The sequence below is a fragment of the Podarcis liolepis genome (assembly GCF_965112155.1).
Source record: "Podarcis liolepis genome assembly, chromosome: 3".
NCBI classification, from domain to species: domain Eukaryota; kingdom Metazoa; phylum Chordata; class Lepidosauria; order Squamata; family Lacertidae; genus Podarcis; species Podarcis liolepis.
This window is the reverse complement of record NC_139557.1, coordinates 98,307,168-98,333,413: the sequence shown is the minus strand read 5'-3', so window position 1 is coordinate 98,333,413 and position 26,246 is coordinate 98,307,168. Positions and strand designations below refer to the sequence as shown.

The following is a 26,246-nucleotide window of genomic DNA, read 5'->3' as shown; positions in this document are numbered from 1 at the left end:
AGAGGGCTGGCTGGGTGGGGAAGGACCTGGGCGAAGGAGCCAGCGAGTGTGCAGGGCAAGGACGGGTGCGCGCTTGTGCAAATCCTCTTTTGTGTCGGAGGCTGGGAAGGGGAGCGAACTTGAGGCAGGACAGGTGGCGGGTAGGCGACCTTGACGTGTGAGGCGGGGGGGGGTCAATAGAGGCAATAAAAGGGGCTAGTCCCTTGGAGGACGGGGAATAATCCTGCCTGTGTCTGGGATAGGAGTGTGTGGGGGTGTTTTGTGTGCAGTATCTGTGCATCAAAGGATTGTGGGTGTGAGTCTGGGGCAGAGGATAGGAGTTTTGGGGCTGTATCTTTATTTTGGGGTGAATCTGTGGGGCAAAAGATAGGAGAGTGTGTTTTGGGGGGTCTGGGGCAAAGGATAGGAGTTTGGGGAGGTGTATCTGTGTTTTGTGTGTGTGGGTGGGTCAAAGGATAGGAAAGTGTGTTTTGGGGGTGTGAGTCTCGGGCAAAGGATAGGAGTTTTGGGGGTGTATCTGTGGGGCAAAAGATAGGAGAGTGTGTTTTGGGGGGTGTGACTGAGGGGAGGGGCTTTCTGGGTGGGCAAGGGGAGGCCTCCAGTAGATCACCTGTGTGTGACCTGTGGGTGTGTTCAGGGAAGCCGGCTTGAAGGAAACAGACCCAGGCTTGAGGATGGGTGGGGATGGTGCTGACATGTCAGAGGCAGGGGAAGGAGGAGAGGAGGGAGAGGGTGGGGAGATTGTGGAGGTAGCCTTGATGCCTCCCCTGCACCAGAACGGGTGCCTCCCTGGCAGGGAGACACAAAGGAGCAGCAGCTCAGCACCTCTGGTGTCAGTGAGCGATGTGGAGGTTGGAAGAGCTGTTGCATCCGAGGAGCACCCTGAGGCAGAAGCCATGCTCCCTGCTTCCACATCGGAAGTGAAGCTTATCCCTCGGCTGTCCAAGCGCAGGCTGGTAGTGCTGGTCATCTTCAGCTTGTACTCGCTGGTGAACGCCTTCCAGTGGATCCAGTACAGTATACTGACCAGTGTCTTCACCCGTTACTACAACGTCTCCAACTCTCAAATAGACTGGCTGTCCATGGCCTATATGGTGACGTACATCCCCCTGATCTTCCCTGCCACTTGGCTGCTGGACACTCGGGGGCTTCGCATCACTGCCTTGCTGGGATCTGGACTCAACTGCCTGGGTGCCTGGATTAAGTGTACCAGCGTCCAACCAAACCTGTATGCGGTCACGTTAGTGGCTCAGATTGTGTGCTCCGTAGCCCAGGTTTTTATTCTGGGGTTGCCCTCCCGCATTGCCTCTGTCTGGTTCGGGCCCAAGGAAGTGTCCACTGCTTGTGCTGTAGCTGTTCTGGGCAACCAGGTAAGAGGATGTAGAATGGAAGATGCTTGCGACAGGGGTGTGTCAGGGAGGGATGCTCATCGGGAGAATATCTGGAGGAATCATGCATTTCTAAGGGAGGAGGGAATCTTGAATGGAAAGGGCTAGAATTTTTGTGATGAGGGTGGGGTGGGAAGGCCTAGCAGTGTGTTTTGTTTGTGCCGTGTACAGTGGTACTTCGGGTTACATACGCTTCAGGTTACATACGTTTCAGGTTACAGACTCCGCTAACCCAGAAATAGTACCTTGGGTTAAGAACTTTGCTTCAGGATGAGAACAGAAATCGTGCAGCAGTGGCAGCAGGAGGCCCCATTAGCTAAAGTGGTGCTTCAGGTTAAGAACAGTTTCAGGTTAAGAACAGACCTCCGGGACAAATTAAGTACTTAACCCAAGGTACCACTGTAGTTAGTTGCAGGTTGATGACTAGCAAAGCCCTGTCTGTAGTGGTGTGTCAAAGCAGCTTCGTCCATGGAGAATGATGTTTCAATATAATTGTAACTTAAAACATTTCTCCATGAGCTGTGAAAGACTTTGAAACTAAAGGCAGTAGCAGTCTCATTTCCATTAGTCTGCCTACCACCCCAATAATGGTATCCTGTGCAGCTTAATGTAGAACTGTTCTGAATTATACAAAAGATAAAACATTGTAAAAGCAGACAACAGCTTTACAATTTTAAAAGGGTGTTGACTACAAAGCTTCCATGTTTGCCTGTAGCATTTCTGAACTAAAGGCACGAAGTATCTAATGCTTTTTTTGCAGTTAAACCATGTGCTTCAATTAATTCTGCTGACAGAGAATGGTAAAGAAATTCAGCTGTACACCTCCAGTGATTGCAGTATCAATAAAATAGAGACGCTGGTATATTTCAATATAAGAAATTTCAGCCAATGCCTTGATTGTCACCAATATTCAGAGAGAGGCAGCACCTTACAGAAATGCTAATATAGGATAGCACTATATGAAACATACCAATAGAATTGGGATCGCACAATTTCTCTGTTACTACTGATAAATGCCTTGCATTTTAATTCAATAATGATGCACTATTTAAACACTGTAAGTGTAAATAAATCCACCAGGACCTGTTCCCCTTCAGGTTAATGAAGGAACACTTTGGTTTCAAACATGCTTTACTTGCAGTTATATGCATGTTTCAATTACCAAACCTCATTTAGGTTGCTTTTTCTTTACAGCTGGGCACAGCAATCGGCTTCTTATTGCCACCAGTTTTAGTTCCAAACACACCCGATGACATGGACCTCATGGGACATAACATCCGCATTATGTTCTATGGTACGGCAGCCGTATCCACATTCCTTTTTATACTAGCAGCAGTGGGTAAGTAAAACATATCTGTAAGCAGTTTTGTAAAAGCTGAAGAAAGCTTTCAAACAAAGCAAATCCAAGTCAGTCAAAGGCTATATAAATATCATAGATGAGGCGCAGAGTTGTCAACTTTTCCCTTTTCTTGTGAGGAATCCTATTTGGAATAAGGGAATTTCCCTTTAAAAAAGGGAAACGTTGACAGCTATGATAGGCTATGCTTGACAAAACATTCCAATCCATTAAAAAATGTTTAAATTGGAAAACAGTTAAAATAGCAAGAGAGTAAATATTTTCACAGTACATAAAAAATACTGTTTGGAATGCTTTTTGCCTAGTTAGGAAATTATTACCTGATTCCATTAACCACCACCCTGCTCCCCCGCCCCTTCTAAAACACATTCCTATAAGTTTTGCCTTCATGGCTATAGCTGCTTCACCATTTTCCTTTCTAGGGTTACCTGCAGATAAAAAAGTGTAGCTTGATTTATCTTTTTCGCTTAACTCTGGGAATAGGAATGGAGAAAATTCCAAAGTTTATGCTGGGCTGCCGTGAAACAGTCCTACCGGTCAATTCATTTCGTACCAGGTATTTGAAAGCATCTGCAGTGAGAATCTTGCCAGCTTCTACTTTGAAAGCCAGCAACCTGGTTGCATTTCCTTTTTGGGGGGTGCGTCTCTCAGAAATAGGGCATAGATAAAGGGGACATTCAGACAGAAGGAGCTTGAACTGAAGAGGAATAGAAGCAAGTAAATCAAAGCTCTGCTTAAGAGAGTACAAGTTCAATGCGGTGGTTAGAAATGAGAACTGGGGGAAACGGATAAAATGTTACACTAGCTGAGAGCCTAGAGCAACATCTTAGCAACTTCAATAGGGGAAAAAGTATACACTTTGGATGCAATGAAAATAAACAGTTGCACTACTTGACAGCGAAGGAAATCATGAGAAGAAGCGTAAAGAACAGATTGAACTTGAATCAAAGAACTTCTGCTAGTTGGGAAAACACTTAAAGCATCGTCTCTTTCTCAGATAAGTGTGTGTGTGTGTGTGTGTGTGTGTGTGTGTGTGTAGATCAGTTTTCCGGAACCTGGTGCCCCCTATACTGGACTACCAATCCTGTCATGCTTAACCATTGCTCATGCTGGCTGGGGCTGATGGGAGTTGTAGTCCAACAACATCTGGAGGGGGACAGGTTGGGAAAGGCCGGATTAGATAAATGATGGGAACGGTACACCCTGTGACCTCACCCTCATCTCATGATTTGCATGGTGCTAATTAATATTTTGAATAACAATAGCTGGTTTGCAAAACTTTTATGTCTGTGTCACCTTCTTCCTAGTGTTTAAGGAAAAACCTAAATATCCCCCAAGTCAGTCTCAGGCTGTTCTTCTGGATGTCTCGCCTGATAATTACTCCTACAAGCAATCAATGATCAACCTGTTCAGAAATGTTCCTTTTATTCTTTTGTTGATCAGTTATGGTGAGTATTTTGAGCATCTTTTTTTCATGTGTCTTGTATAACATAGTTGCGTAATGCCACCCCCCCCACGTACCTTACTACAGATTCATATATTAGGAGGTAAATATTTATGCTACTATGTACTATTTCATTTTAAAATAAATCAATAAAATCTAACCATTATCAATTTTAAATGATAAAAATGGGTGACAAGAAGCAGATGACAATATAGCAATGTATTTATATAGTTTATTCAGTTGTTCAACAATTATTTTCTTCATTTAATTTTTTTCTGTACAATCAGTTCCATTTAGAGTCTATTAATATTGCTGAATACTTAGGTAGTATCTGATATTTTCATTAACTATTCCAAAAATGTTTTAGTAGATTCACACATCTTTTAAAAAACTTTTGTAAAGTCCACACCACATGTATACAAATATATTTAGCCTACATGTGGCAGCAAAGATTTATTGTTCAATATAAAATTCTTCTTTGAAAGTTCAGTAGAACTGTGTCATTCTTACTTTAAACTGGTGTTTTTTTCACTTTTCATGTACTCAAATAAAGCTTACATGTCTAATCAGATTATGGCCTTATACAGATTAATTAACTATGCTATGTTTGTAATAAACTAAAACAATATGAAGTGATAGAGCTTTTTTTTTAGCCTTCAGATACCAATGATTCAAGTTTTCTCCTTTTAAAAAATAAAAATTAATTTTGCTTGATTTAATTTCAGTAACCATACCAGTACTTTAAACAGTCTTATTTCTCATTGCAGGAATTATGACTGGGGCATTTTATTCAGTCTCAACTCTACTAAACCAAATGATAATAACTCACTATGAGGCAAGTTTCTCTAGAATGTCTGTTGATTAATTTATTCTCTTAAAGAATTTCATGTCATGCTTGTTTCAGTTATCACTGTCAAATTAGGGTTGAGAGGGTCATTTTGCTCAGGGCTGGAACAGATCTGACCTAAGAAATAGGTGATTATATGTGTGTGTCATGCCTTGATGCAGTTTCCTGGCTGCAAACTAAGGGATAGTGCAATAACACATATGAAGAAAGGGTAGAATCTCTGTGATATTCGTAGCCACAAAAGAGGGGATTGAGGTTCTTGGGGAAGTCTTAAAGAGTAACAAGTACTTCATCTTCTGGCCTCTGAGAGCATCTCCCAAATCCGCTGCAATTTTAAATACTTGAGTAGAACCTGCTTGTTCCTTTTGTGATTTTTTCGTTCTGCGGGAGGCAGTGGAAGACAGGAGTGCCTGGCGTGCTCTGGTCCATGGGGTCACGAAGAGTCGGACACGACTAAACGACTAAACAACAACAATATATGGGGAGGGGGACCATTCCACTGCTTTTTCAAATTAAACCATTAAGCACATTTTAAAATCACTGTGCTTATAAGCAAGTAGCCTGATTTTAATGCTGTCATGGGATCTGTTAGAATCGGAAGCAATCGAAAACTTTAAAATGACAAAGTGAAAACTATGGTTGTGCAGTACGCTGGCAAGCTGCCTCCTGCTACCAACATTTATTTCACTGATTTGAGTACATTGAAATGTCTTTATAGTCTGGATTAACCCATTAGCTTCCTCAACCTCGGCCCTCCAGATGCTTTTGGCCTACGACTCCCATGATCCCTAGTTAGCAGGATCAGTGGTCAGGGATGATGGGAATTGTAGTCTCAAAACATCTGGAGGGCAGAGATTGAGGAAGCCTGCTCTAGCAATTATTTTTTACACTTAGCTACAGCAGCGATGTTTACTTAAATTTTGGCTTTTCTAATAAGTTTGTATGCACATATTTACTGTAGTAAAGTGGGTGCCGCTTATAGATACTTACACAACAATGTTATTCCAAGGGAGAAGAAGTGAATGCAGGAAGGATCGGCCTGACTCTTGTGGTAGCTGGAATGGTGGGCTCAGTTATTTGTGGCTTGTGGCTGGATTACACCAAAACATACAAGTAAGTGTGCGAGTGGGAAACCATAGAATAAGGCTTAAAGGTAAAGGGACCCCTGACCATTAGGCCCAGTCATGGCCGACTCTGGGGTTGCGGCGCTCATCTTGCTTTCCTGGCCGACATACAGCTTCCGGGTCATGTGGCTAGCATGACTAAGCCGCTTCTGTCGAAGCAGAGCAGCGCACGGAAACGCCGTTTACCTTCCCGCCGGAGCGGTACCTATTTATCTACTTGCACTTTGACGTGCTTTCGAACTGCTAGGTTGGCAGGAGCAGGGACCGAACAACGGGGAGCTCACCCCGATGCGGGGATTCGAATCGCCGACCTGATTTTTAAAAAACACTTCCGATAGTAGCTAAAACCCTTGCTGGTTAATATACTGCCGACCTTCTGATCGGCAAGTCCTAGGCTCTGTGGTTTAACCCACAGCGCCACCCACATCCCTAGAATAAGGCTTACTTTACCATAATTTTGGGGCGAATGGTATGGATTTAGTTATTTTGGAACTTACTGAATTTTGGAGCTTGAACTGATGCTGATCTTAAGTTGGCCTACATCTGGTAGCTGCCGCGTTTTTATTCCTTCATGACTTAACATGTTTTAAATACACGTGGGCTGGGATTTTTGTTTCATTTTTTTACAAAAATAAAATATCTAGTGCTGTCTTCACCAAAGTAAATGGATGCTACAAAAGCTATCTGGAACTTCCCACCATTAGAGAAGGGGAAATTAGTAAATAACCCGCCTCCCCATTACTTTTTGAGGCCTTCCCTCATATCTCCCTGTTGTTTCAGTGGTGGGCAGCAGCTTTGTGAGAAAGCCTGTGGTTGAAGTGTGGTCCAGAGAATGGTAAAGAGAATATTAAGTGAACTATTTCAGATTCCTATGGGCCCTCTATTTTGTTTACTGAATTATTTGTCGGGAACTAACGATGATGTTAAATGATAAGGAAAGGTGTACTGAAGCAATAAATAAGCGGAATTCAGTAACTCAACATATAAAGGGAGCTTGGAATGTCAGGAAGTAGGGTAGATTATGTGCTGCAGGACAATTTTGAGCTTTGAATAACGGCATGCAAGTTAACTTTTAAGGTACAAAAATATTTTTTACTTACCGCAACCCAAGCTGATCAACATTTGCATGCGGGCTTGTGGTCAATGTATTTTTGGTGTGACTTGTAGCTAACACTTTTTCTCTATTAAGCTTCTTTTTTGTATGGTTTAAATATCATAAATTTCATGCTAATAATCTAAAGTGTGTCAGCCCCTTCCAAGAGGGACTTGCCAGACTCCCTTGATATATATATATATATGCAGGTTTTGGTGTCTTCGGGTGTCTTCCCGTGTAAGAGTTGGGGTGTCTAGGCGACGTTTCGACGAGGTCTCACTCGTCATCTTCAGGCTGGTGCTTTCGGCTTCTTGTTACTGGAACAGAGCAGGATCTCAGTGTTTGAGTTCCTATAAATACTGTTGAGGGGGTGTGGTGTATAGCCTCCAACGTTCTGGGCAGAGAGGAAGTTCCCAGGTTAGTGTGCCTTTTCCTCTCTTTTCCAACACATGAAAGAAACAGGACACGAAATTAATTTTGCAGATTCCAAATTGCTCTTTAACATGGAACATCACCACAAGAGAATAATCATGGAAGCCATCGAGATAGAGAAACACCCTCACAACATGAACAAGCGTGACGACACGTCCCGCCTGCCAGACATCTGGAAATTAGCCCTCCCCACAAAAACCGACACCAGAACCAGAGGCACACAGAACGCCATCACCAATCAACCACACCAGACCCAAACCCAGACCCTCTCCACAGATAAATTACAGACACCATCCAGTAGCCAAACCATAGTGGCACCTCCGGATGCTGCACCCCCCTGCAATCCCTACACAGATCTGGCTGGCACAGGGCACAAAACCACAGCTCGCCCCTATACACGAAGCCAAGCCAGAGCACAACTAAGTGCAGTACAGCCATCTTCTCAGAAAAACTCTTCACAAGCTCAAGAGGTCAAGACACGAAAGCTTTAGCAACTAATCCACACTTAATGACCCACCTAAGTGGTACTCAGAATATCACTCAAGAAATCACTCAAGATATCCCTCAAGTAATTAAGGAACAAAAGAAGAAAAGGCACACTAACCTGGGAACTTCCTCTCTGCCCAGAACGTTGGAGGCTATACACCACACCCCCTCAACAGTATTTATAGGAACTCAAACACTGAGATCCTGCTCTGTTCCAGTAACAAGAAGCCGAAAGCACCAGCCTGAAGATGACGAGTGAGACCTCGTCGAAACGTCGCCTAGACACCCCAACTCTTACACGGGAAGACACCCGAAGACACCAAAACCTGCATATATATATTTATATATATATATAAAAAACACATTACTGCCCTAGACCTGGAGATCTCAGAGTGGTTCACAGAAAAGATCACAGTGTATAAAATCAAAGTAAGAACAATAACCCAATAACACCCCCTGAAAAAGAGCCACATTTTAAAAGGGTATAGGACAGGCATAAGCAAATCCGGCCCTCCAGATGTTTTGGGACTACAACTCCCATCATCCCTGACCACTGGTCCTGCTCAGGATGATGGGAGCTGTAGTCCCAAAACATTTGGAGGGCCAAGTTTGCCTATGCCTGGTATAGGATGTCAATCAGGTCTACCAAAGGCTGATTACAAAGGAACATTTTTGCCTGGTGCCTAAAAGTGTATAATGAAGGTGCCAGGTGAACTTCCCTGGGGAGAGCATTCTACAGATGGGGAGCCACTGCAGAGAAGGCCTGTTCTCCTGTTGCCACCCTCAGGGCCTCTTGAGGAAGAGGCACATGAAGGAGGGCCTCAGAAGGTGATCTCAGGATAGGTTCAAGCAACAGGTTATGAGAGCTGTTTGAGATGGCATGCATTTCTATAGATAATCAGTTGTCCCTAGGCCCTGCCTAACTATACTGCATTCCTGCATTGCTAATATTATTGGTGTTTATTGTGGTTTTTATATTGTCTGCATCCTGAGAGATGGGAAGGTATGTTAAAAATATTTTGACCAAGTGGCATAAGACTGTGACAGCCTGTCCTGGGACAAAGCAGGGAAGTGACAGGTTGTCACTGAAATGCATTGCTGTGCCTGTGTGTTTGAACTGCAAAGTAGCTTGGTTTAAACTGTAGCAAAAAGAATAATACTGATGCGATCTGAACTTGACAGCATTGTGTTTTCTTCTTACTCTGTTTACAGGCAGACTACATTAGTTGTGTACATCCTCTCATTTGTTGGGATGGTTGTATTTACATTCACCTTGGACTGTGGACACCTCGTTGTTGTGTTTGTGACTGGCGGAGTGCTAGGGTATGGATCCACAGATTAATAAAATGCACTGATGTATTATAATGCAGGTTAAATTAAATCTCTTAGGTGTTATTGATCTAAGCCATGCAGTGGACTTAAGTTACTTAAACCACCTGATTTCACTGGGTCTAATAACTTTTTGTTTAAAAGAGTTGCGAGCTTTCCGGTGCCCATATGTATTTCCTGTGGATTAAAAATAGCTGTTTTTCACACATGGTCTTCATAACAACTGTTGCTCATTTGAACTTTGGGTTTCTACGGCAGCTTCTTCATGACTGGTTACCTCCCCCTTGGCTTTGAATTTGCTGTGGAAATTACATACCCTGAATCAGAAGGCACCTCCTCAGGGCTTCTGAATGCTTCAGCCCAGGTAACAACGGGATGCTTTGTAAACTAATCTGCTCCAATAATTAATGCTCTGTTTTGAGTTCTGGTAGCTCTCTGTTTTGTAATCGGGCATGATAGACCTACTTATGCAGAACCTTATGGATGCACGATGCAGTAGCTAGTATTTAAAGTGCTTTCAAAAATTGTGGCATCTTCCCTAAAAGGCAGTATCAGGCTCAGTGATGCACCGAGTCTGCAGTATTCCTGCTGAAAACATTGCGTGTTGCATGAGCACAGTATGGTGGCATTTAGAAACGCTAATGAATGAAAGCAGTGGAAGGTGCCTTATACCGAATGAGATCATTGGTTCACCTCACCCAGTGTTGTCCACACTGACTGGCGGCAGAATATCAGGCAAGGGATATTTCCATTGCTATCTTGTGATGGCAGGGATTGAATATCGTACCTTCCACTTGGCAAAGAAGAAGCTCTGCCACCGACTTGCAGCCCTCCCCCATTTTATTCTAGCTTCCCTGTCCTCATGTCCCTGCCTTTTCAACTTGGGAGTGCAAGCTGGCTGTTTACTCAGCAAGCCACCTTCCCACTGGGATTGTGGGAGGATTGTAGAGTGCCCCCCACCTTGCACAGTTGCATGGATCTGCAGAGATGGGAGGAGCGCTGGGCTCCCTTTTCTACAGGGAGACTATTCCATGCTCATCTCTGAGATTGGTGGGTAAATAAAAAAACCAACAAAAGTGGAATGGAAGAAAACACAATTGACAAAGATCAGTGGACAGCTAATGTGGTACATAATTGATAGTATAGCTAGTATATATACCATATTTTTCGCTCTATAAGACACACTTTTCCCCTCCTAAAAAGTAAAGGGAAATCTGTGTGCGTCTAATGGAGCAAATGCAGACGGGAGGCTCTGCTTAGCGCTACCTTTAAAGAGCCGCACACACACTCTGTGCGCTCTTTAAAGGGAGTGCGGCTCTTGGGGGAGACTTTCTCCCGCTGCCCGGGAGAGGATGTGCACGATCCTGCTTGCTGACCTGGCTTCTGGCTTAGCCACACGCAGCCTCTTCTGGGCAGGGGGAGCCTTCATCCCGCTGCCCGGGAGAGGCTGCGCACGGCTATCCCATATACCAGAACAGCAAGAGACTATCCCAGAAGCCAGATCCCTCTTGCTGTTCTGGCTTCTGGGATTCGGATTTTTCTTTCTTTCTAGTTTTCCTCCTCCAAAAACTAGGTGTGTCATATGAGGTGTGTCTTATAGAGCAAAAAATACGGCGCATTGTCTCTAAATAGCATACTTAGAGAATGCAGAAGTGAAACTCTCTACCCCAGGTGGTGCAGTGGGCCAGTGCATCTGACTGTTAACCAGAAGCTTGGTGATTTGAGCCCAGCAAGGGTTGGCTGTGGGCAGGATTCCTGCAATTGAGCAGGTTGGACTACATGAACCTTGGGGGTACCGTCCAACTTTACAATTCTGTGATTCTATGAAATTCATTTCTGGCAGGCTCTTCTGCTGAGAAGGCTCCTACCTCAGCTTTCATAAAATCAATAACAGGCAAGGCAGGCAGCCCTTGCCCTTAGGCGTACACTCTAAAAGACACAACCTAACAAGCAATACAGTGGTACCTCTGGTTGCGAACGGGATCCATTCCAGAGCCCCGTTCACAACATGAGCAGAATGTAACCCGTGTCTGTTTGTGCGTGGGTTGCGATTCACCGCTTCTGCACATGCGCGTGACGTCATTTTGAGCGTCTGCACATGCGCAAGCGGCAAAACCCGGAAGTAACCCTTTCCGGTACTTCCAGGTCGCTGCAGGATTCAACCTGAAAAGATTTAACCTAAAGCAAATGTAACAAGAGGTATGGCTGTAAGTGAAAAGGAAAGAAAGGCAAACTAGGGCACCAGTTTGTAGGAATACAAAATTCTTACAGCAACCAGCTCAAGTGAAAACCATCCAAAAGTGAAGAAAAATTTAGCTCGTCTCTCAGCAGAGCTGATGACCTTGCCCTGTTTCCTATCTCTCCCTCTGCTGCAACACAACCACTGTGAACAAACACCATGCAAGTTTTAACTGTGATAGCATTGTAGGGAAGATACTGTTTATCAAGAAACAATCTGAAATTCCTTCTTATGGTCTGTTTACAGATATTTGGGATTATCTTTACACTGATTCAAGGAAAGCTCACAACAGATTACAATCCCCGTGCAGGAAACATCTTCCTCTTCGTATGGATGTTTATAGGTATCATTTTAACAGGTAACGAGTTGGCTTTCTTTCTCAAATTAGGGTATAAATGTATTTTCTTCTTACTGGAATAGTATGCAGTCCATCCCAAAGGCCTGATTCCTTCATATTTTATTTCTGTTTTATTAATTTGAAACATTTCTATCCTGACTTTCTATTAAACATACCCAAAACGTCTCACAACATTAACAACATGAACAACAATGTATCATAAAAGCAGCCATATGATAAAGTAAGATGGATGAAAATAATTAAGTCCTCAAAAGCAGGGGAATATCAATAAAAGTGATAAAAAACAGCTGGTTGCCTGGCTTTATCTACTTTAAAAGAGGAAAAATGAGGTGAGGAGGATGTGGCCTATGGGTAGCTTCCTTTTTTAAAAAAAGAGCTAGTTAGATTTAAGAGCGGGATGTGAGTAAAGAATGCTTATTAGGATTACTGGCTGCCATCCAAACTATTGTGACATTTGTGACAACAAAGAAAACTAAATCTTCCTTTGTCTGATAGCAGTAGAACCCTGCACTAAGAAGTAAAATGTGAGCAAGGTTATTAAATAGTTGAATGAGCAAGACCGCTGCAAGAGCATGAAGGCTCAGGAAGCAGTGAAACTTAATCCTGATTTAAACATGTCCAGCATGGTCAACTGGAAATAAACCTCATTAAACACAGTACATTTAAGTATATATGCTTAGGGTTGCTGTGTAAGTTGAAAGCATCTTTACTTCTGTTCATTCAACAAATGGGCTTTTTGGTCTTTGTGTTTCTACAGTTTGGATCTAGACCAGGCATAGGCAACCTTCGGCCCTCCAGATGTTTTGGCCTACAACTCCCATGATCCCTAGCTAACAGGACCAGTGGTCAGGGATGATGGGAATTGTAGTTCAAAACATCTGGAGGGCTGAAGGTTGCCTATGCTTGATCTAGACTCCCCATTATAGGCTAGCGGTTCATAATTATTTGGGTGTGTATAAATTGGTAGATCAATTTAGCCAGGTGGGAATTAGTAATATGCAATATTAGTGTTTAATATCAAAGATAATATGTTTAGGGAAGTTTTTAATGACTGATGTTTTAATGTGTTTTTTATCTTTTGTTGGAAGCCGCCCGGAGTGGCTGGGGAACCCAGCCAGATGGGTGGGGTAGAAATAATAAATTATTATTATATAAATTATTATATGTTCCAGCTCCTCCTCTTCCTGCCTGCAGCACATTAAACATGACATTATTATTATTTTTTAAATGAAAGCTGAAGTTTTCAGAGTGCTGAGTCCTGCACGATTGTCAAATTTGACCTTCGTCAACATTTGATAAATGTGTTTCAGCATCCGGGGCTGTTAACTGCTGCATGTTTCAGCCTGGAACCTGTGTGAAAATCACTGTTGTAGACTGAGAAACAACAGCTAGGAATAAGGCAGGTATCATGTGGTCTGCAGAACAATCCTGATGTTAGTCTTTTGCTGCAAAAGCAATAGTCTCATCGCACCTTAAAGACCAACAGAATTTATCCTGCAAAAATATGCACTGCAGTGAATGTGCTGGTATTCATATGCTTCTTTTCTTTCCTCCTTTTAGCTTTAATCAAATCAGATTTGCGAAGGCACAATGTGAATTCAGGGATAAGTGTTGACATTAAATCTGTAAGTAGTTTTAATCTTTTAATTTGCTGGCATAATCGACCACTAATACCTGGCATTCGGCATTAGACTGTTGAACACAATGTCATTAGAGTTCTGGCTGCTTTGAGTAGCAGATTTCAAGTTCAGCTTGCCATTATTTAAAAGAGCTTTGTAGTTGTAGTCCCCCCCACACCCCAAATGACAATTTTTTATTAGTTTTCAATTACAGTCCAACAATAGCCTCGTTATAACAATTCCAATTTATAATACAACTATTAATACCAATCATTCAAATACCGAATTATATAATTTAGTTAAAGTGGCCCTCCCATGTGCCAGATTGGATGGTTTGATTATTTTCTTTTTTTCTGTGTTCCAAAATCTTAATTCGTTTCAATTACATTCCGGTCATAATAATAATCCCTTATACAACAACTGCAATATTAATAACTTCTATTTGTGTTGACACATTGAATGATTTATAAAACTGCAAGTGAGGAACTCAAACTATATCCTTGTTCTTCCTGTGCGTGGCAATTATTCTGTCCGTGGTGTTTCTAACACTGGTAGCTTATTGTCACAAGTTACTCAGAGGCAGCAAGGAGTAGTGGCACTTCTTTCTTAATGGCCATGCTTTGATCCACCTACAAAAGAGAGAGCTGCATGGACTCGTCTCAGTAATATCTTAATCAAAGTAATCAAAACATCATAGAACACTGCACACAAAACAAGCAATCCAATAGCCTATCCCAAATCAGCTACAAGCCACGTAAAGTTAGAGAACGCTCAAACTTATTCAGTGAGAAAGCTCAAAAATATAAGGCACTTCTGTCTTTGTGGGCTCACTTTGATACCCATTATCACCAGCTGAACCAGATACTAGAATTAATAATGCTGGTTTTAGGAGTTTGAATAATTAGTGGCCCAATGAATTGCTTTTTCCTTATATCTCCATTCTTCAGAATTCGTAAGCCCCCCTACTCATATTCTGCTCAAGCTAGTTTCACTATTGATTCCTAAAATTACGATTATTGTAGCCTCAGGCAACCCTGTCAAGAATAGATTGAATCAGCCATCAATTTTATTTTTTCTCACAGATGTCAGTTGACGGTCCTACAGAAGATGAACTGAGTAAAACTGCATCGAAAAGCCAGTCTGAATTAAACATTTAGGATGGAAGAAAGAAGTGCCAGATACTCATAATTTTCACGTTAGACCAACCTGACAGATAGAGAACAAGAACTGTCTCGAAGTAACGTGTTTGCAGTCATGATCATGCAGTACTGCTTATCTATGAATTCGAGATACACATACACTCTGCTGAAGGCACGTGTTAATTTTATGGCGACTTATTTATAGTGGGATTCTTAACTTTTATTTATTTATTAGTTGTGCAGTTTAAGATCTCCAATCTGCCATTCCTTTGTGGAAGCTGTGCAGTTTCAGCAGAGACAGAAAAACTGCAGTCATAAACATACGGTGGGATAAGCACCATTGAACAAATGCAGCAGGTCTTACTTCCAAGTTAGTATGCATAGTACTGTAATGTAAAATAGGGATGGGGAAACTGTGGCACTTCAGCTTCCATTGTCCCTGGCCAGTGGTCATACTGCCTAGGGCTACTGGGAGTTGGAGTCCAATGTCATTGGGGGGGGGGGGAACAGGTCCTGATCTTTGCTGCAAAGGAACTTGAGTACTGTGGCAAGTACGAATAAGTTCTAATTAAAAGCTGCACAACTAATTAATCCACACATCTTTCATATGAAGGTGTGCTCTTCAGATTAGCATGAATTAAAGGAGCATTTTAAAACTTTTTTTATTGTAAATATATTGGAAATTTTAATCCGCCACTTCTATAGGAGGTGGCATTTCCTCCAGCACAACATGCAGTATACTTAATTCAGATTTTGAATGTGTTATACTGTAGTTTCTGTTCGCCATTTCTGTTGGCCTTGAAAGGATTATAGTTTATGAAACCTCTTGTGTTTAAATACAGATGTGGGAGCTTCATAAGCTCATACTTTCTGGAATTTTCTTTTTTTCTTTTTTGAGAGAGTCTGGATTTCTGAGCTACAAAACCAGATCCTCATCTGTCCAGATTTTTTCCCTTTGCATTTTGAAAATGCAAATGTGTTTTTCTTAACGTTTGGATGGTGAAAAAAAGCATTGCCAGACCATACAAAGGCACATACTTGCAGCCATTCTTCATTTGTGTGTCTGTATGTTTGTTAGTGCAAAGTAATGGGCAAATAAAAGTATTGCAAGAGCACAAATCGAATGTTTATCTACTGCTTCACCTGCTTAGAGTCGTGTGCAGGTTTATAATATTGTGCCTTTTCCTGCTGAATCATGTAGCAAATGAATCAGGCCTCAGATTTGTGCTTTATGCCCTCTTGTGAAGCTAAGGAAAAACTTGAAAGTACATATTCAGCCTCTGCCGCTTGCTGATTTGGTGGAAATTTTTGTCTGTCCATTGGAGAAATATTTTGTCTGTTAAATGTTCTTCCTTCATGTCACTTGAATACAACTTGCCTGGTAGTAAATGATGGTTACCTTTTTAGATCTCTCTCTGCTTTAAACGAAGGAGGAAAGTGAAAAGATGAGTCACAGTGATTCAGCATGCTAAATGATTCTGCAGCTTTTCAGCATTTCACAACATTTCTAGACTCCTTTACTGCTTCTGCTCTCAAATACCTTTGTCACATGACACATACCAACATGCAGGTATTATCTATAGCTGTAATTCCACATGCTGCAGAAATGCATCAATTAAAAAATTCCCCCCATAGGTTTGTTATGCCATTTAAAATATTCTGTTTGCCCAAGCATATTGGCTTGGCAGGTGGAATGATCTCCCCTCCCCCCACATACTGTTTCCAACCCCACCCAGCCAACTTTTTCTGGTGGGGAGGTGTTTCCCTTCTGCTGTTCATTAAGTGAATTCCACCCTAAATCTAGGGTGGTGGGTTTTTTTGAAGGAAACATTCTTTTTCTGCCATCTCTTCCCTTGGAACATCTTTCATAAGAGAGATAGCTTTATAGCTAAGCTTGTTATATAAATTTAAAATGGCCAGTTTTTGACACCCCCCCCAAAAAAAGCCACCTTTAAAAATCACCATACATTTAGTATGACATTTGGAGCTTAAAATAAGTTAGTTTCCTTCCAGAATTAACGTTAAAACCTTAATCCTGCTGAATCCCCTGTTTTATGTCTTTTGCCAAATTGCAGAGTTGCCTTCTGAAAAGCTACCAAATAAGTTTGACCTGGCAGAATGCCTGTGGGGATTTTTAAATCCAAGTGTTTCTTGTAATGAGTGCTTAATGGCAGCTACAACAATGGTTCCCTGTTGGGACTGTGCAAGTTCTTCCCTGGGATTTCAGGTATACATTGGCAAATTATATTCTGGATTAAATAAAAAGGGGGAAATGTGCTGCATAGTTTAAATAGGCAAACTTATTTGCTATCTAAATAATTGTAGGTCAATGGGGAGCTGGCTACATGTTACTTGTATGTATACCTAACAGTATGGGATTTTGCATCATTTCAATTCGCAAAGGGAATCTATAGGCAAATCTCTGAGCTTAGAAAAACTGGCATTTTAAGTTCTCTTGCTGGGATCCAAAGAACTGCTTAGCTGGTTGTACTAGCCCAGTAAGATTTTTCTTTTTAACCTCCAGAATGTATCTCAAACTAATTTTGAAGCTCCCTTCTATTTCAAAACCACTTTGTTATCTAGCTTGGGTTGCTTCTGTTTGAGAAAAACAAATATAAAGCGGCTTGGCTCACGTGGCTAGAGATTCAGGGTTCTTGGAAGCCTGGCCCCTCTGCTTTGATTACTTGGCAGGATTCTTGGTTGTGCTATTGGTTCAGGGCCGGCCCACCCATGAGGCAAGGTGAGGCAAATGCCTCAGGTGGCAGAATCCACAGGGGCAGGAGATCCCTATGTTGATCTTTATTCCCTCCATGTTCCTGGGTATAGATCTTCACTCACCCCTTCTTCCCTGGCAGGGAGGGGTGACCATTTTGTGGTTCACCTCAGATGCCAACATGTACTGGGCCGGCCCTGTATCTGTTGGATAGTTAAACTTAGTATTTCTAAAACATGCCAGCTTTCAAGTACTAGGAGAAGCCCTTTCAACAAATAGTGGGTCCAAAATCTTCTTACTGAGGGTCTCCATTACGGCCTCTTAGGGACTTATTTTGCTTTAACTATCTTATATGGAATCCATACTTTTTTAGATTTGAGTCTTCTCAAATGTGCATGATCCATTGAGGTATAAGTGGGTGGATTTTTGTCATGTTAGGTTTTTTTTTCTAATTTCATCTACATTGGGACTGGAGTGGAGCTCTGCTTATTGGGCACTGCTGTGGGTGAAAGGGGGACAGGATATATTTTTAACCCTTCACCCCACAGCCACTGTGCTTCCCTCAATCTGCTTTGGAGGATTGTGGGAACCCTTCACAACAAGCATGGAAGGTGGAGCTGGGCCCTGACAGGCAAAGGAGGAATGTTCTGGAATTTCCTGGAATTTCTGTATAAATTTGAACAGCTTTAACACAGTGTATTTATAATCTTGAAATCTACTATGGCAATCATTGTATCAGATGTTGTTTCAAGTCCCTCATGTTGTCCACAAAGAACCTGATGTTGACCCTAGTGCTCTCTGCCAGTTCTGGTTGTCTTCATAACCTTATTTTCCACACAAGCAAACCCAGCTTCAGAGCAAGCCTCACAACTACATTGTGTGTACATTTTTGATGTGGTAATATGCAACAAACAGTTAAAAGACAGTATGTCCAGACAGCCTTCACTGATCTGGGGCCCTCCAGATGCAAAATCAAAATAGAAAAATACAGCTTCCATCAGCTGTGGCTGGCATGGCCGTGCTGGCTGAGGTGGATGAGAATTGTAGTTGAAGGCATCTGGGTTGGTGAAGGCTGTGGAGAAAGGCTGATATGCTTGCTGTCCCGGGGTCCTTTGGGGTAGCAATTCAATAAATAAGAAAAAATAGAAAATGGTGGTTTGTGGCTCGGTATTCTTTTAACACCATGAAGTAGCTATGCTAGCATTTTGGACTGTGTCCTCATAAAAGTGTGGTCATTAACACCAAGTATTTTTTTATTCTGTACTTGGAATATGAACATTGTCTCCCCACCTCACGCCTTGGTAAATATAAACAGATGGAACATATCAGTAAGTTAAGCACTGATATTGCTGGATACAAACATCAGGTCCTGTAGGTATGTAGACAAAACATTTTTTGCCTTGCAACTACTTCAGGAGATCAAGGAAGCCAGGGAATGATCTTGATATTCTATGCTGTGTCATGTTGACCTCGCAACTAGGGTTTCAGCTGGCCCTGAGGCTAAACAGCTGTTTGAGTAGAAAACTTGATATACACTTAGTACAAAGACACTTCTATGGCTTGGTTTAATTTGCTTCAGGGCTCCCTTTATTCCTGCTGTCACTCGCTGTTCACCCTCCCCGTGTTCCTGACCTTTGGGGATACTGACCTATTTAACTGTCTGATCATGGCAACTGTTAGAATTCTGACAGCAGAATTAACTCCCTCCAGGCATGTCCAAAGTCCGTTTCAGGGGCCGAATTTGGCCCCCGTGGCAGTTTATTGCCTGGGGTAAAATCCTAAAAAAACCTCAGCAACTTCAGTCCTAAGAAAAGCTCAACAACTTTGGAGTAAAATCATAAAAAAAGCTCAGCAACTTCAATCCTAAAAAAGGTCAACAACTTTGGTTGGCCCCCACGGCCCTTCACTTCATCAAATCTGGCCCTCTGGACATCACTGCTGGGCCTAAACTGATCTATAACTTGACTCTGACTCATTATTAGGAAGGATTCATCCAGACGTGAACCATGAACTTTACCAGTGTAGTTGACAGTGGGGTTTTTTAAAATACAGTGGTACCTCGGGTTAAGTACTTAATGCGTTCCGGAGGTCCATTCTTAACCTGAAACTGTTCTTAATCTGAAGCTCCACTTTAGCTAATGGGGCCTCCCGCTGCCGCCACGCCACCAGGGCACAATTTCTGTTCTCATCCTGAAGCAAAGTTCTTAATGAGGCTGCATTTTAATATTTTAATGTTTCAATATTTTAATGTTGTATTTTAATCTTGTTTTTTAAGTTGTATTCATTCAATTTGTTTTTATTATTGCTTGTTAGCCGCTCTGAGCCCGGACTTGGTTGGAGAGGGTGGGTTATAAATAATAATAATTATTATTATTATTACTAACCCAAGGTACTATTTCTGGGTTAGCGGAGTCTGTAACCTGAAGCGTATGTAACCTGAAGCGTATGTAACCCGAGGTACCACTGTAGTAATAATTTTTTTTTTTAAAAAAGCCTTGCATGTTCTAGCCAACTGTACATGTCATGAATATTTTAGAGTGGAAGTGATTTTTTCCCTTGCTTAATAGTTCTCAGTGTTTTTGGTGGGCACAGGCATAGCACCATGAGAGACTATAAAGAAGATCTCCCAGTGAATAGGTGCTATGCTAATTATTCAGCTGCAAGTGCAGAGAATTTGTGAGAAGCCATCCGGCTACTGCTGCTGTTATAACTACCAGGCACCGTTTGGCACAATTCTGCAACAATTAGAGAACATCCACTGATTTTTTTTAAATATTGTTGGCTGCTAGGCATATCTACCTCCTCCCCTCATCTGATAGCTCTCCCTGTGTGTAAACAGTCATCATTCTTGTGCAATTTCTTTTTGCAGCTAAGCATATCATTCAGCAAGGTCTTACTGCTATGTTCTAGGTACACAATGACCTGGTTTGTTTCCTATATGCTAGTCATCAACATGATGTACCGTCTTCTCGCATGATCTTATTTCCTAATCCTGTGCTATAAATATCTCCTAAGATTAAATAATAAGCAGGTCAGACTTTGAAGGACATGTACCTCCTTGAAGATGTAACTGATTTCTGACACCGAACATTGCGGGCAGGTTCTGGAGTGGAAAGATTTTTACCCTTGCCCCAATAGTGTCACAGCACCCTCTACTTCCTTCCATAGAACCAAATGGTCCCCACTAACTTGTATGGCTGAAAGTACCGTAAATATAGCTCATTCTACCAATAGGCTTTTCCCACCCCCTTCTCACACCTCAAAAAAGTGTTGTAACTGTTTCTACAGAGTTGTAAGACCAAAGTATCACAAAGTCATTTCAGGGTTGCTGATCCTAGCAAGGCTTACATTTAAATTCTGGATTCATAACCTTCATAATGGAGGTGGTTACAAGCGAGCAAATGAAGAGTGAGGTGGGGAAATCATTGTCTTTTTGATTGTATTAATACTGTAATCCATTTTTGTACTTGCCTATATTGGGGTGTGTGTATTATTACTTATACTAATGGTCCCAATCCAGCAGGGTTTCTTCTTCATTTTTTCTTGCTTTCCTTCTCCATCCCTGAAAGTTTTTTGAAAACGCCCTTTTCTAGTAAAAAGCTGGCCATTTTTATTTTTTTTAACTTTTTAGTGAAGTTTGCATCCAGATCACTGTCTATTGCTAAAGTTTCAGCTGAGGGAGACCTCTGCTGTTAGCTTTGAGCATTGGTTCCATGCCTCCAATAGCAAACAACAGACTGGAGACCCAAGATATGTGACTGCCTTAGCGGTAAGTGAATTAAATTACTAGCTGGCTTCTAAACACTCTCCCAGCTGGAAGGCAGCCCAAGTGCAGACAGCATGACATGGTCTGAGCTGCTGAACAAGGCTGGCAACTCCTTGTAAAACCACAAAACATATAATGAAATGAGGACGTATCCTATAAAAGGATCAAGGATTGGCATATAGCGTGTATAAGGTCTTGTGATATTAGCAAACTCAGCATACTACACAGTTAAGCACTGAGTGGATGGCCTTTGATTAGTGTTAAATAATAATAATAATAATAATAATAATAATAATAATAATAATAATAATAATTTATTTATACCCCGCCCATCTGGCTGGGCCTCCCCAGCCACTCTGGGTGGCTTCTAACAAAGTATTAAAATACAGTAGTCTGTTAAACATTAAAAGCTTCCCTAAAGAGGGCTGCTTTCAGATGTCTTCTAAAAGTCTTGTTCTTCTCTTTGACATCTGGTGGGAGGGCATTCCACAGGGCGGGTGCCACTACCGAGAAGGCCCTCTGCCTGGTTCCCTGTAGCTTTGCTTCTCACAGTGAGGGAACCGCCAGAAGGCCCTTGGCGCTGAATCTCAGTGTTTGGGCAGAACGACGGGGGTGGAGACGCTCCTTCAGGTATACTGGACCAAGGCCGTTTAGGGTTTTAAAGGTCAGCACCAACACTTTGAATTGTGCTCGGAAACATACTGGGAGCCAATGTAGGTCTTTCAAAACCGGTGTTATGTTGTCTCGGTGGCCGCTTCCAGTCACCAATCTAGCTGCTGTATTCTGGATTCTGGAGGTTGTCCCCTCAATGGAAAAGGGGACCATTGGTTGGGCACCCTGATTCCTGACCATTTCTCATAGCCACTTCAAACCTCTCACACACTTGACACTTTGCGGACTATAGGTGAATGTAAAAAAAAAAAAAAAAAAGGTTTGCTGTAGGTCATAGTCCATACTCCATACCCAGGAGTAAATCCCATTGAACTCAGTGGGACATACATCGGATTAGACTATGCAGCACTAAGAAAATGCTTCAAAAATCCTGGGAAGCATTGCTAAACCAAATTAGCAACAACATCCTTAGAATGTAGGGTTCCCGATTTAGATATGCAACGACTGGCAAGATGTGTACAACTACTGTGCCCCCCCCAACCTTTCCTCTCCTGCTGATTTCAATTCCCTTTATCAAAACTCTTTTCTGGGATCGCTAATGGGTCATGCATCTTGAATTATGCACTTGAAGTGCAACACGACATAACCTGGAAATCTGGATTCTTCTTTGAGAACCAATTAAGCCATTATCCATATGTTGTCTTAATTATACTAATGAATTCTAGTAAAAAAAGAAGTGTAGTTAAGCATTTGGGAAAACAATTTTGGAAAGGGTTGTTGGCATCTCCCTGTCTCGATAGACAATGGAGTGTGCCTCCGGGGTGAAGCCAAACTAGCAGCAGGAAAGTGACCTCTCTGGGGCACAAGCCTGGACAGTGTGGATGGAGGTCCTGGGCTGTCCAGACAACAAGACCGCCCCTCTTGGCCTTGCTGATGTGGTCCAAAGGAAAACAGAGCAATACATTTGGTGCCAGCTTAGCTGCAGGAGTTGCCAGAGTTGCCTCGTATAAGTTGCCATCCAGCAGTCTTAGGGACTCCACTCTGGATTTGTGTATGGTTTACTCCTTAGCCGTTTCTTCTCCCAAAGATATCCTGCAAGGCAGCAGAGGTTTAGAACCAGGGTTTTCCTTTTCCTAGATGGTCTAGGTGGACGGTTTATGGAGTGTTAGGGGAGGGGTATTACCTCTGGTGGGGGACACGGTGTGTAGTTTGTTGGAAAGGCTAGAACCAGGCAGAGGGCCTTCTTGGTAGTGGCGCTTGCACTGTGGAACGCCCTCCCATCAGATGTCAAGGAAATAAACAACAATTTGACTTTTAGAAGATATCTGTTTAGGGACGTTTTTAATATTTGATGTTTTGTCATGCTTTTAATATTCTGTTGGGAGCAGCCCAGAGTGGCTGGGGAAATCCAGCCAGATTAGCGGGGTAGAAATAAGAATAATAACTGCGGGAGGCAGTGGAAGACAGAAGTGCCTGGCGTGCTCTGGTCCATGGGGTCACGAAGAATCGGACACGACTAAACAACTAAACAACAACAACAACAATTTATTATAGAAACATGGAATCACATATATGTATGGTACAGAGGGTTCATCCATTCAGGACTTAATTGAGGCACCCATCACCTCTGATGGGAGATACCAGCATCCGCCTGCTGGATATCACATCAGCTCCTGACCTTATAGGTGACAAATCTGTTTTGCTGATTCTAAGCTTTCTGGTCCTCGTGGTTATTAGGCTGTGGTGTGTGTGTGTGTGTGTGTGTGTGTGTGTGTGTGTGTGTGTATAAACTAGAAAATGATATAGACTGGACCAAGCTACAGCAAAACTTGAGGGCCACTTGGGGAAGTGCAAATGAAGAGGTGCCTAGGATGCCACAAGGAGCATATTAACCTTGACTTTTTGTAGTGTTTGGTCTGGGTCTGTATGTTGCAACTTTCCTCCAGTAAATCAAACTGAGGCAGAATTATGTTGGCAGTTTATTCAGTTGTTGTTGTTTAGTCGTTTAGTCGTGTCTGACTCTTTGTGACCCCATGGACCAGAGCACGCCAGGCACTCCTGTCTTCCACTGCCTCCCGCAGTTTGGTCAAACTCATGCTGGTCTTTTCCAGGGAGTCTTCTCTTCTCATGAGGTGTCCAAAATATTGGCGTCTCAGCTTCAGGATCTGTCCTTCCAGTGAGCACTCAGGGCTGATTTCCTTCAGAATGGATAGGTTTGATCTTCTTGCAGTCCAGTTTATTCAGTAGGTGGCAGCATTTCTTTAGGACGACTTGTGCTATTAATTGAGGCAAGGCTATTTGCAGAGGGAAAGACCTTTCTGCATACAGATTAGATCTACTGGAGCTACTGTACAGAGAAACCCCTTTGCACTCAGCACCCAGCCTGCTGCTCCCACCCCATACAAATATGCTTCCCCAAATAAACCTCCCTTCGACTCAAGCCATATCAAAGGTGAAATCTCAGTATTTCATAATAGGAAAAGTTATTTCCAGTCTTTATCATCTATTTACAAAACGCCATGAGTAGTAGGTCATAGTTATACCCATTTTGCAGATGGAAAAGAACATCCCAAACAGAGCAAGTGTTTACTAAACTAGATATATATGCATACAGTAAAAGGCTAGCAATTGAAACCAAAGTACTTACATGGATGGTGAAGTGATCTGCCCACACCTTTTACTTCCACAAAGAGTTTCACCAAATGTAATGATATTCCATGGGGCTTTACACATCTCTGATTCACCCATTGCATCCACACTAATAAGTAGGGTGATGGGCAATGGGTGTTTGTGAAGTGCTTTGAGATCCTCAGATGAAAGTCGCTAATGAAATGCTCCACTGCTGCTTTGACACTTTCACTCCTTCAGCAAACCTCCTTGATAATGAGGAATTGCCAGAGCAGAGCAACAGTGGGGAAGAGCAAGTGGGAGGAGATGGAATTTCACCTCTGCAGACTAGAAGCAGAATATGTGGCTCGCTTCATCCCATGAAAGCATTCTCCTGCTACCTAGAGGATCGCTGTCTCTGTCTCGCTTCTACAAATCTTTTGGAAATGCTCAGGGTTGTATTCAAAGCAGTGCTAATGTTCTGTCAGTGCAAGGAATGTGTACAAAGGGCAAATCCAGCAAAGGGAGGCTTTCAAAAAAATGTTATTCACTTAGGAAAGAACCATTGGAATGAGCTGTTGAGGATGTGGATCCTCAGCTCCAGAGGCAGATTTAGGGCAGTGCGACCAATTCTGCTGTACTGGGTGTCGGGATCCCTACTGGGCCAAGCCGATAATGCTCGTCTTCCGGAATCGCCCTCCCGACGAAGAATTAACAACCTGAGCCTTTGACGAGGCTCCAAGGCATGTTCCCCCATTCAGCAAAGTTTCCAGCAGCATACAGAAGGATGAGACAGTATGAGCTACATGGTTAAAGAGTTTTATTATCTTCTGCGTAGACAGCAAAGAAAAATACATCCTCTCTCTACGAAAGCAGAGAGAAACTGAACCAAAAAAAACAAAAGAACAGGAAACCACTAATGTCACATCTGTCTCTCATCTCCCGTGAGACTTCCAACAGTATGGAATGTGTCTGGAATGTAAACAGAGTCCTGTGACTCTAAGCATCTGCACAGTGGCAAACAGAAACTAACACAGGGTGCTGAGCCTAGGGGACGACACAGGGCGTTACAACTATGACAACTGAGCAGAACATAAGGTAAGAAGTGGGAGGACGGTGCCGAATTTTGGCACAGGGCACCGCTGAAATTTGAAAGACCAAAGTCTTTCAGCTGGCCAGTGGTGTAGCGTGGGTTGTCAGCATCTGGGGCAAGGCAAGTAATTTGCACCCCCTAACCCGTGGATTTGCGCCCCCTAACCCTAACCCCCAGATGTTGCGCCCGGTGCGGCCGGCCCCCCCTGCACCCCCCACGCTATGCCACTGCAGCTGGCTGCTTCCTGGTTCAGCCAGTGTAAGTCCCCCCCCCCCAAAGGGAGATTATTGGGGCATGGCATGGGTGGGACCAGAGAAGCAGGACTTGGGCTTCCATGTGCAGCTTGGCCATGTGACCTGGCAACCCATCACAGAGCACCATTTAAAAGGCTTGATTCCCCTCTGCCAGGCTTAGGCAGAGCAGCAGCAGAAGCCCCAACTGCTGAACTGGGCCTGGATTTGGTATAACTTTACACTGGCTCAATTTACACCAGCTTCTTGTGTATAGGATTGCTCCTTTAGCAAGGGACTCCAGCAAGTACTCCTGTCGTGTTTAAAGGGTGGGGGCTGCATGAGCTGTGCAGAGAGAAACTGTTGGCCC

At 42.7% G+C, this 26,246-nt stretch overlaps 1 protein-coding gene across 3 annotated transcripts; it reads left to right on the top strand.

The window, feature by feature from the left end:
* The first annotated feature begins 185 nt into the window (after positions 1–185).
* FLVCR1 (FLVCR choline and heme transporter 1) lies at positions 186–15,974 on the top strand. 3 transcript variants are annotated; one of them, XM_083494502.1, is made up of 11 exons: positions 186–246; positions 419–1,370; positions 2,583–2,727; positions 4,053–4,193; positions 4,957–5,024; positions 6,046–6,149; positions 9,384–9,494; positions 9,759–9,864; positions 11,986–12,097; positions 13,658–13,722; positions 14,799–15,974. In XM_083494502.1, the coding sequence occupies exons 2-11, from the start codon at positions 675–677 to the stop codon at positions 14,871–14,873; spliced, it is 1,623 nt and encodes a 540-aa protein (XP_083350628.1). In that variant the 5' UTR covers positions 186–246; positions 419–674; the 3' UTR covers positions 14,874–15,974. The 3 variants fall into 3 exon arrangements, with proteins under 3 accessions (XP_083350628.1, XP_083350627.1, XP_083350629.1); XM_083494501.1 differs by having other exon boundaries at positions 194–378; positions 465–1,370; XM_083494503.1 differs by lacking the exon at positions 186–246 and having other exon boundaries at positions 452–1,370; positions 4,957–5,028; positions 6,050–6,149.
* The last annotated feature ends 10,272 nt before the right edge of the window (positions 15,975–26,246 follow it).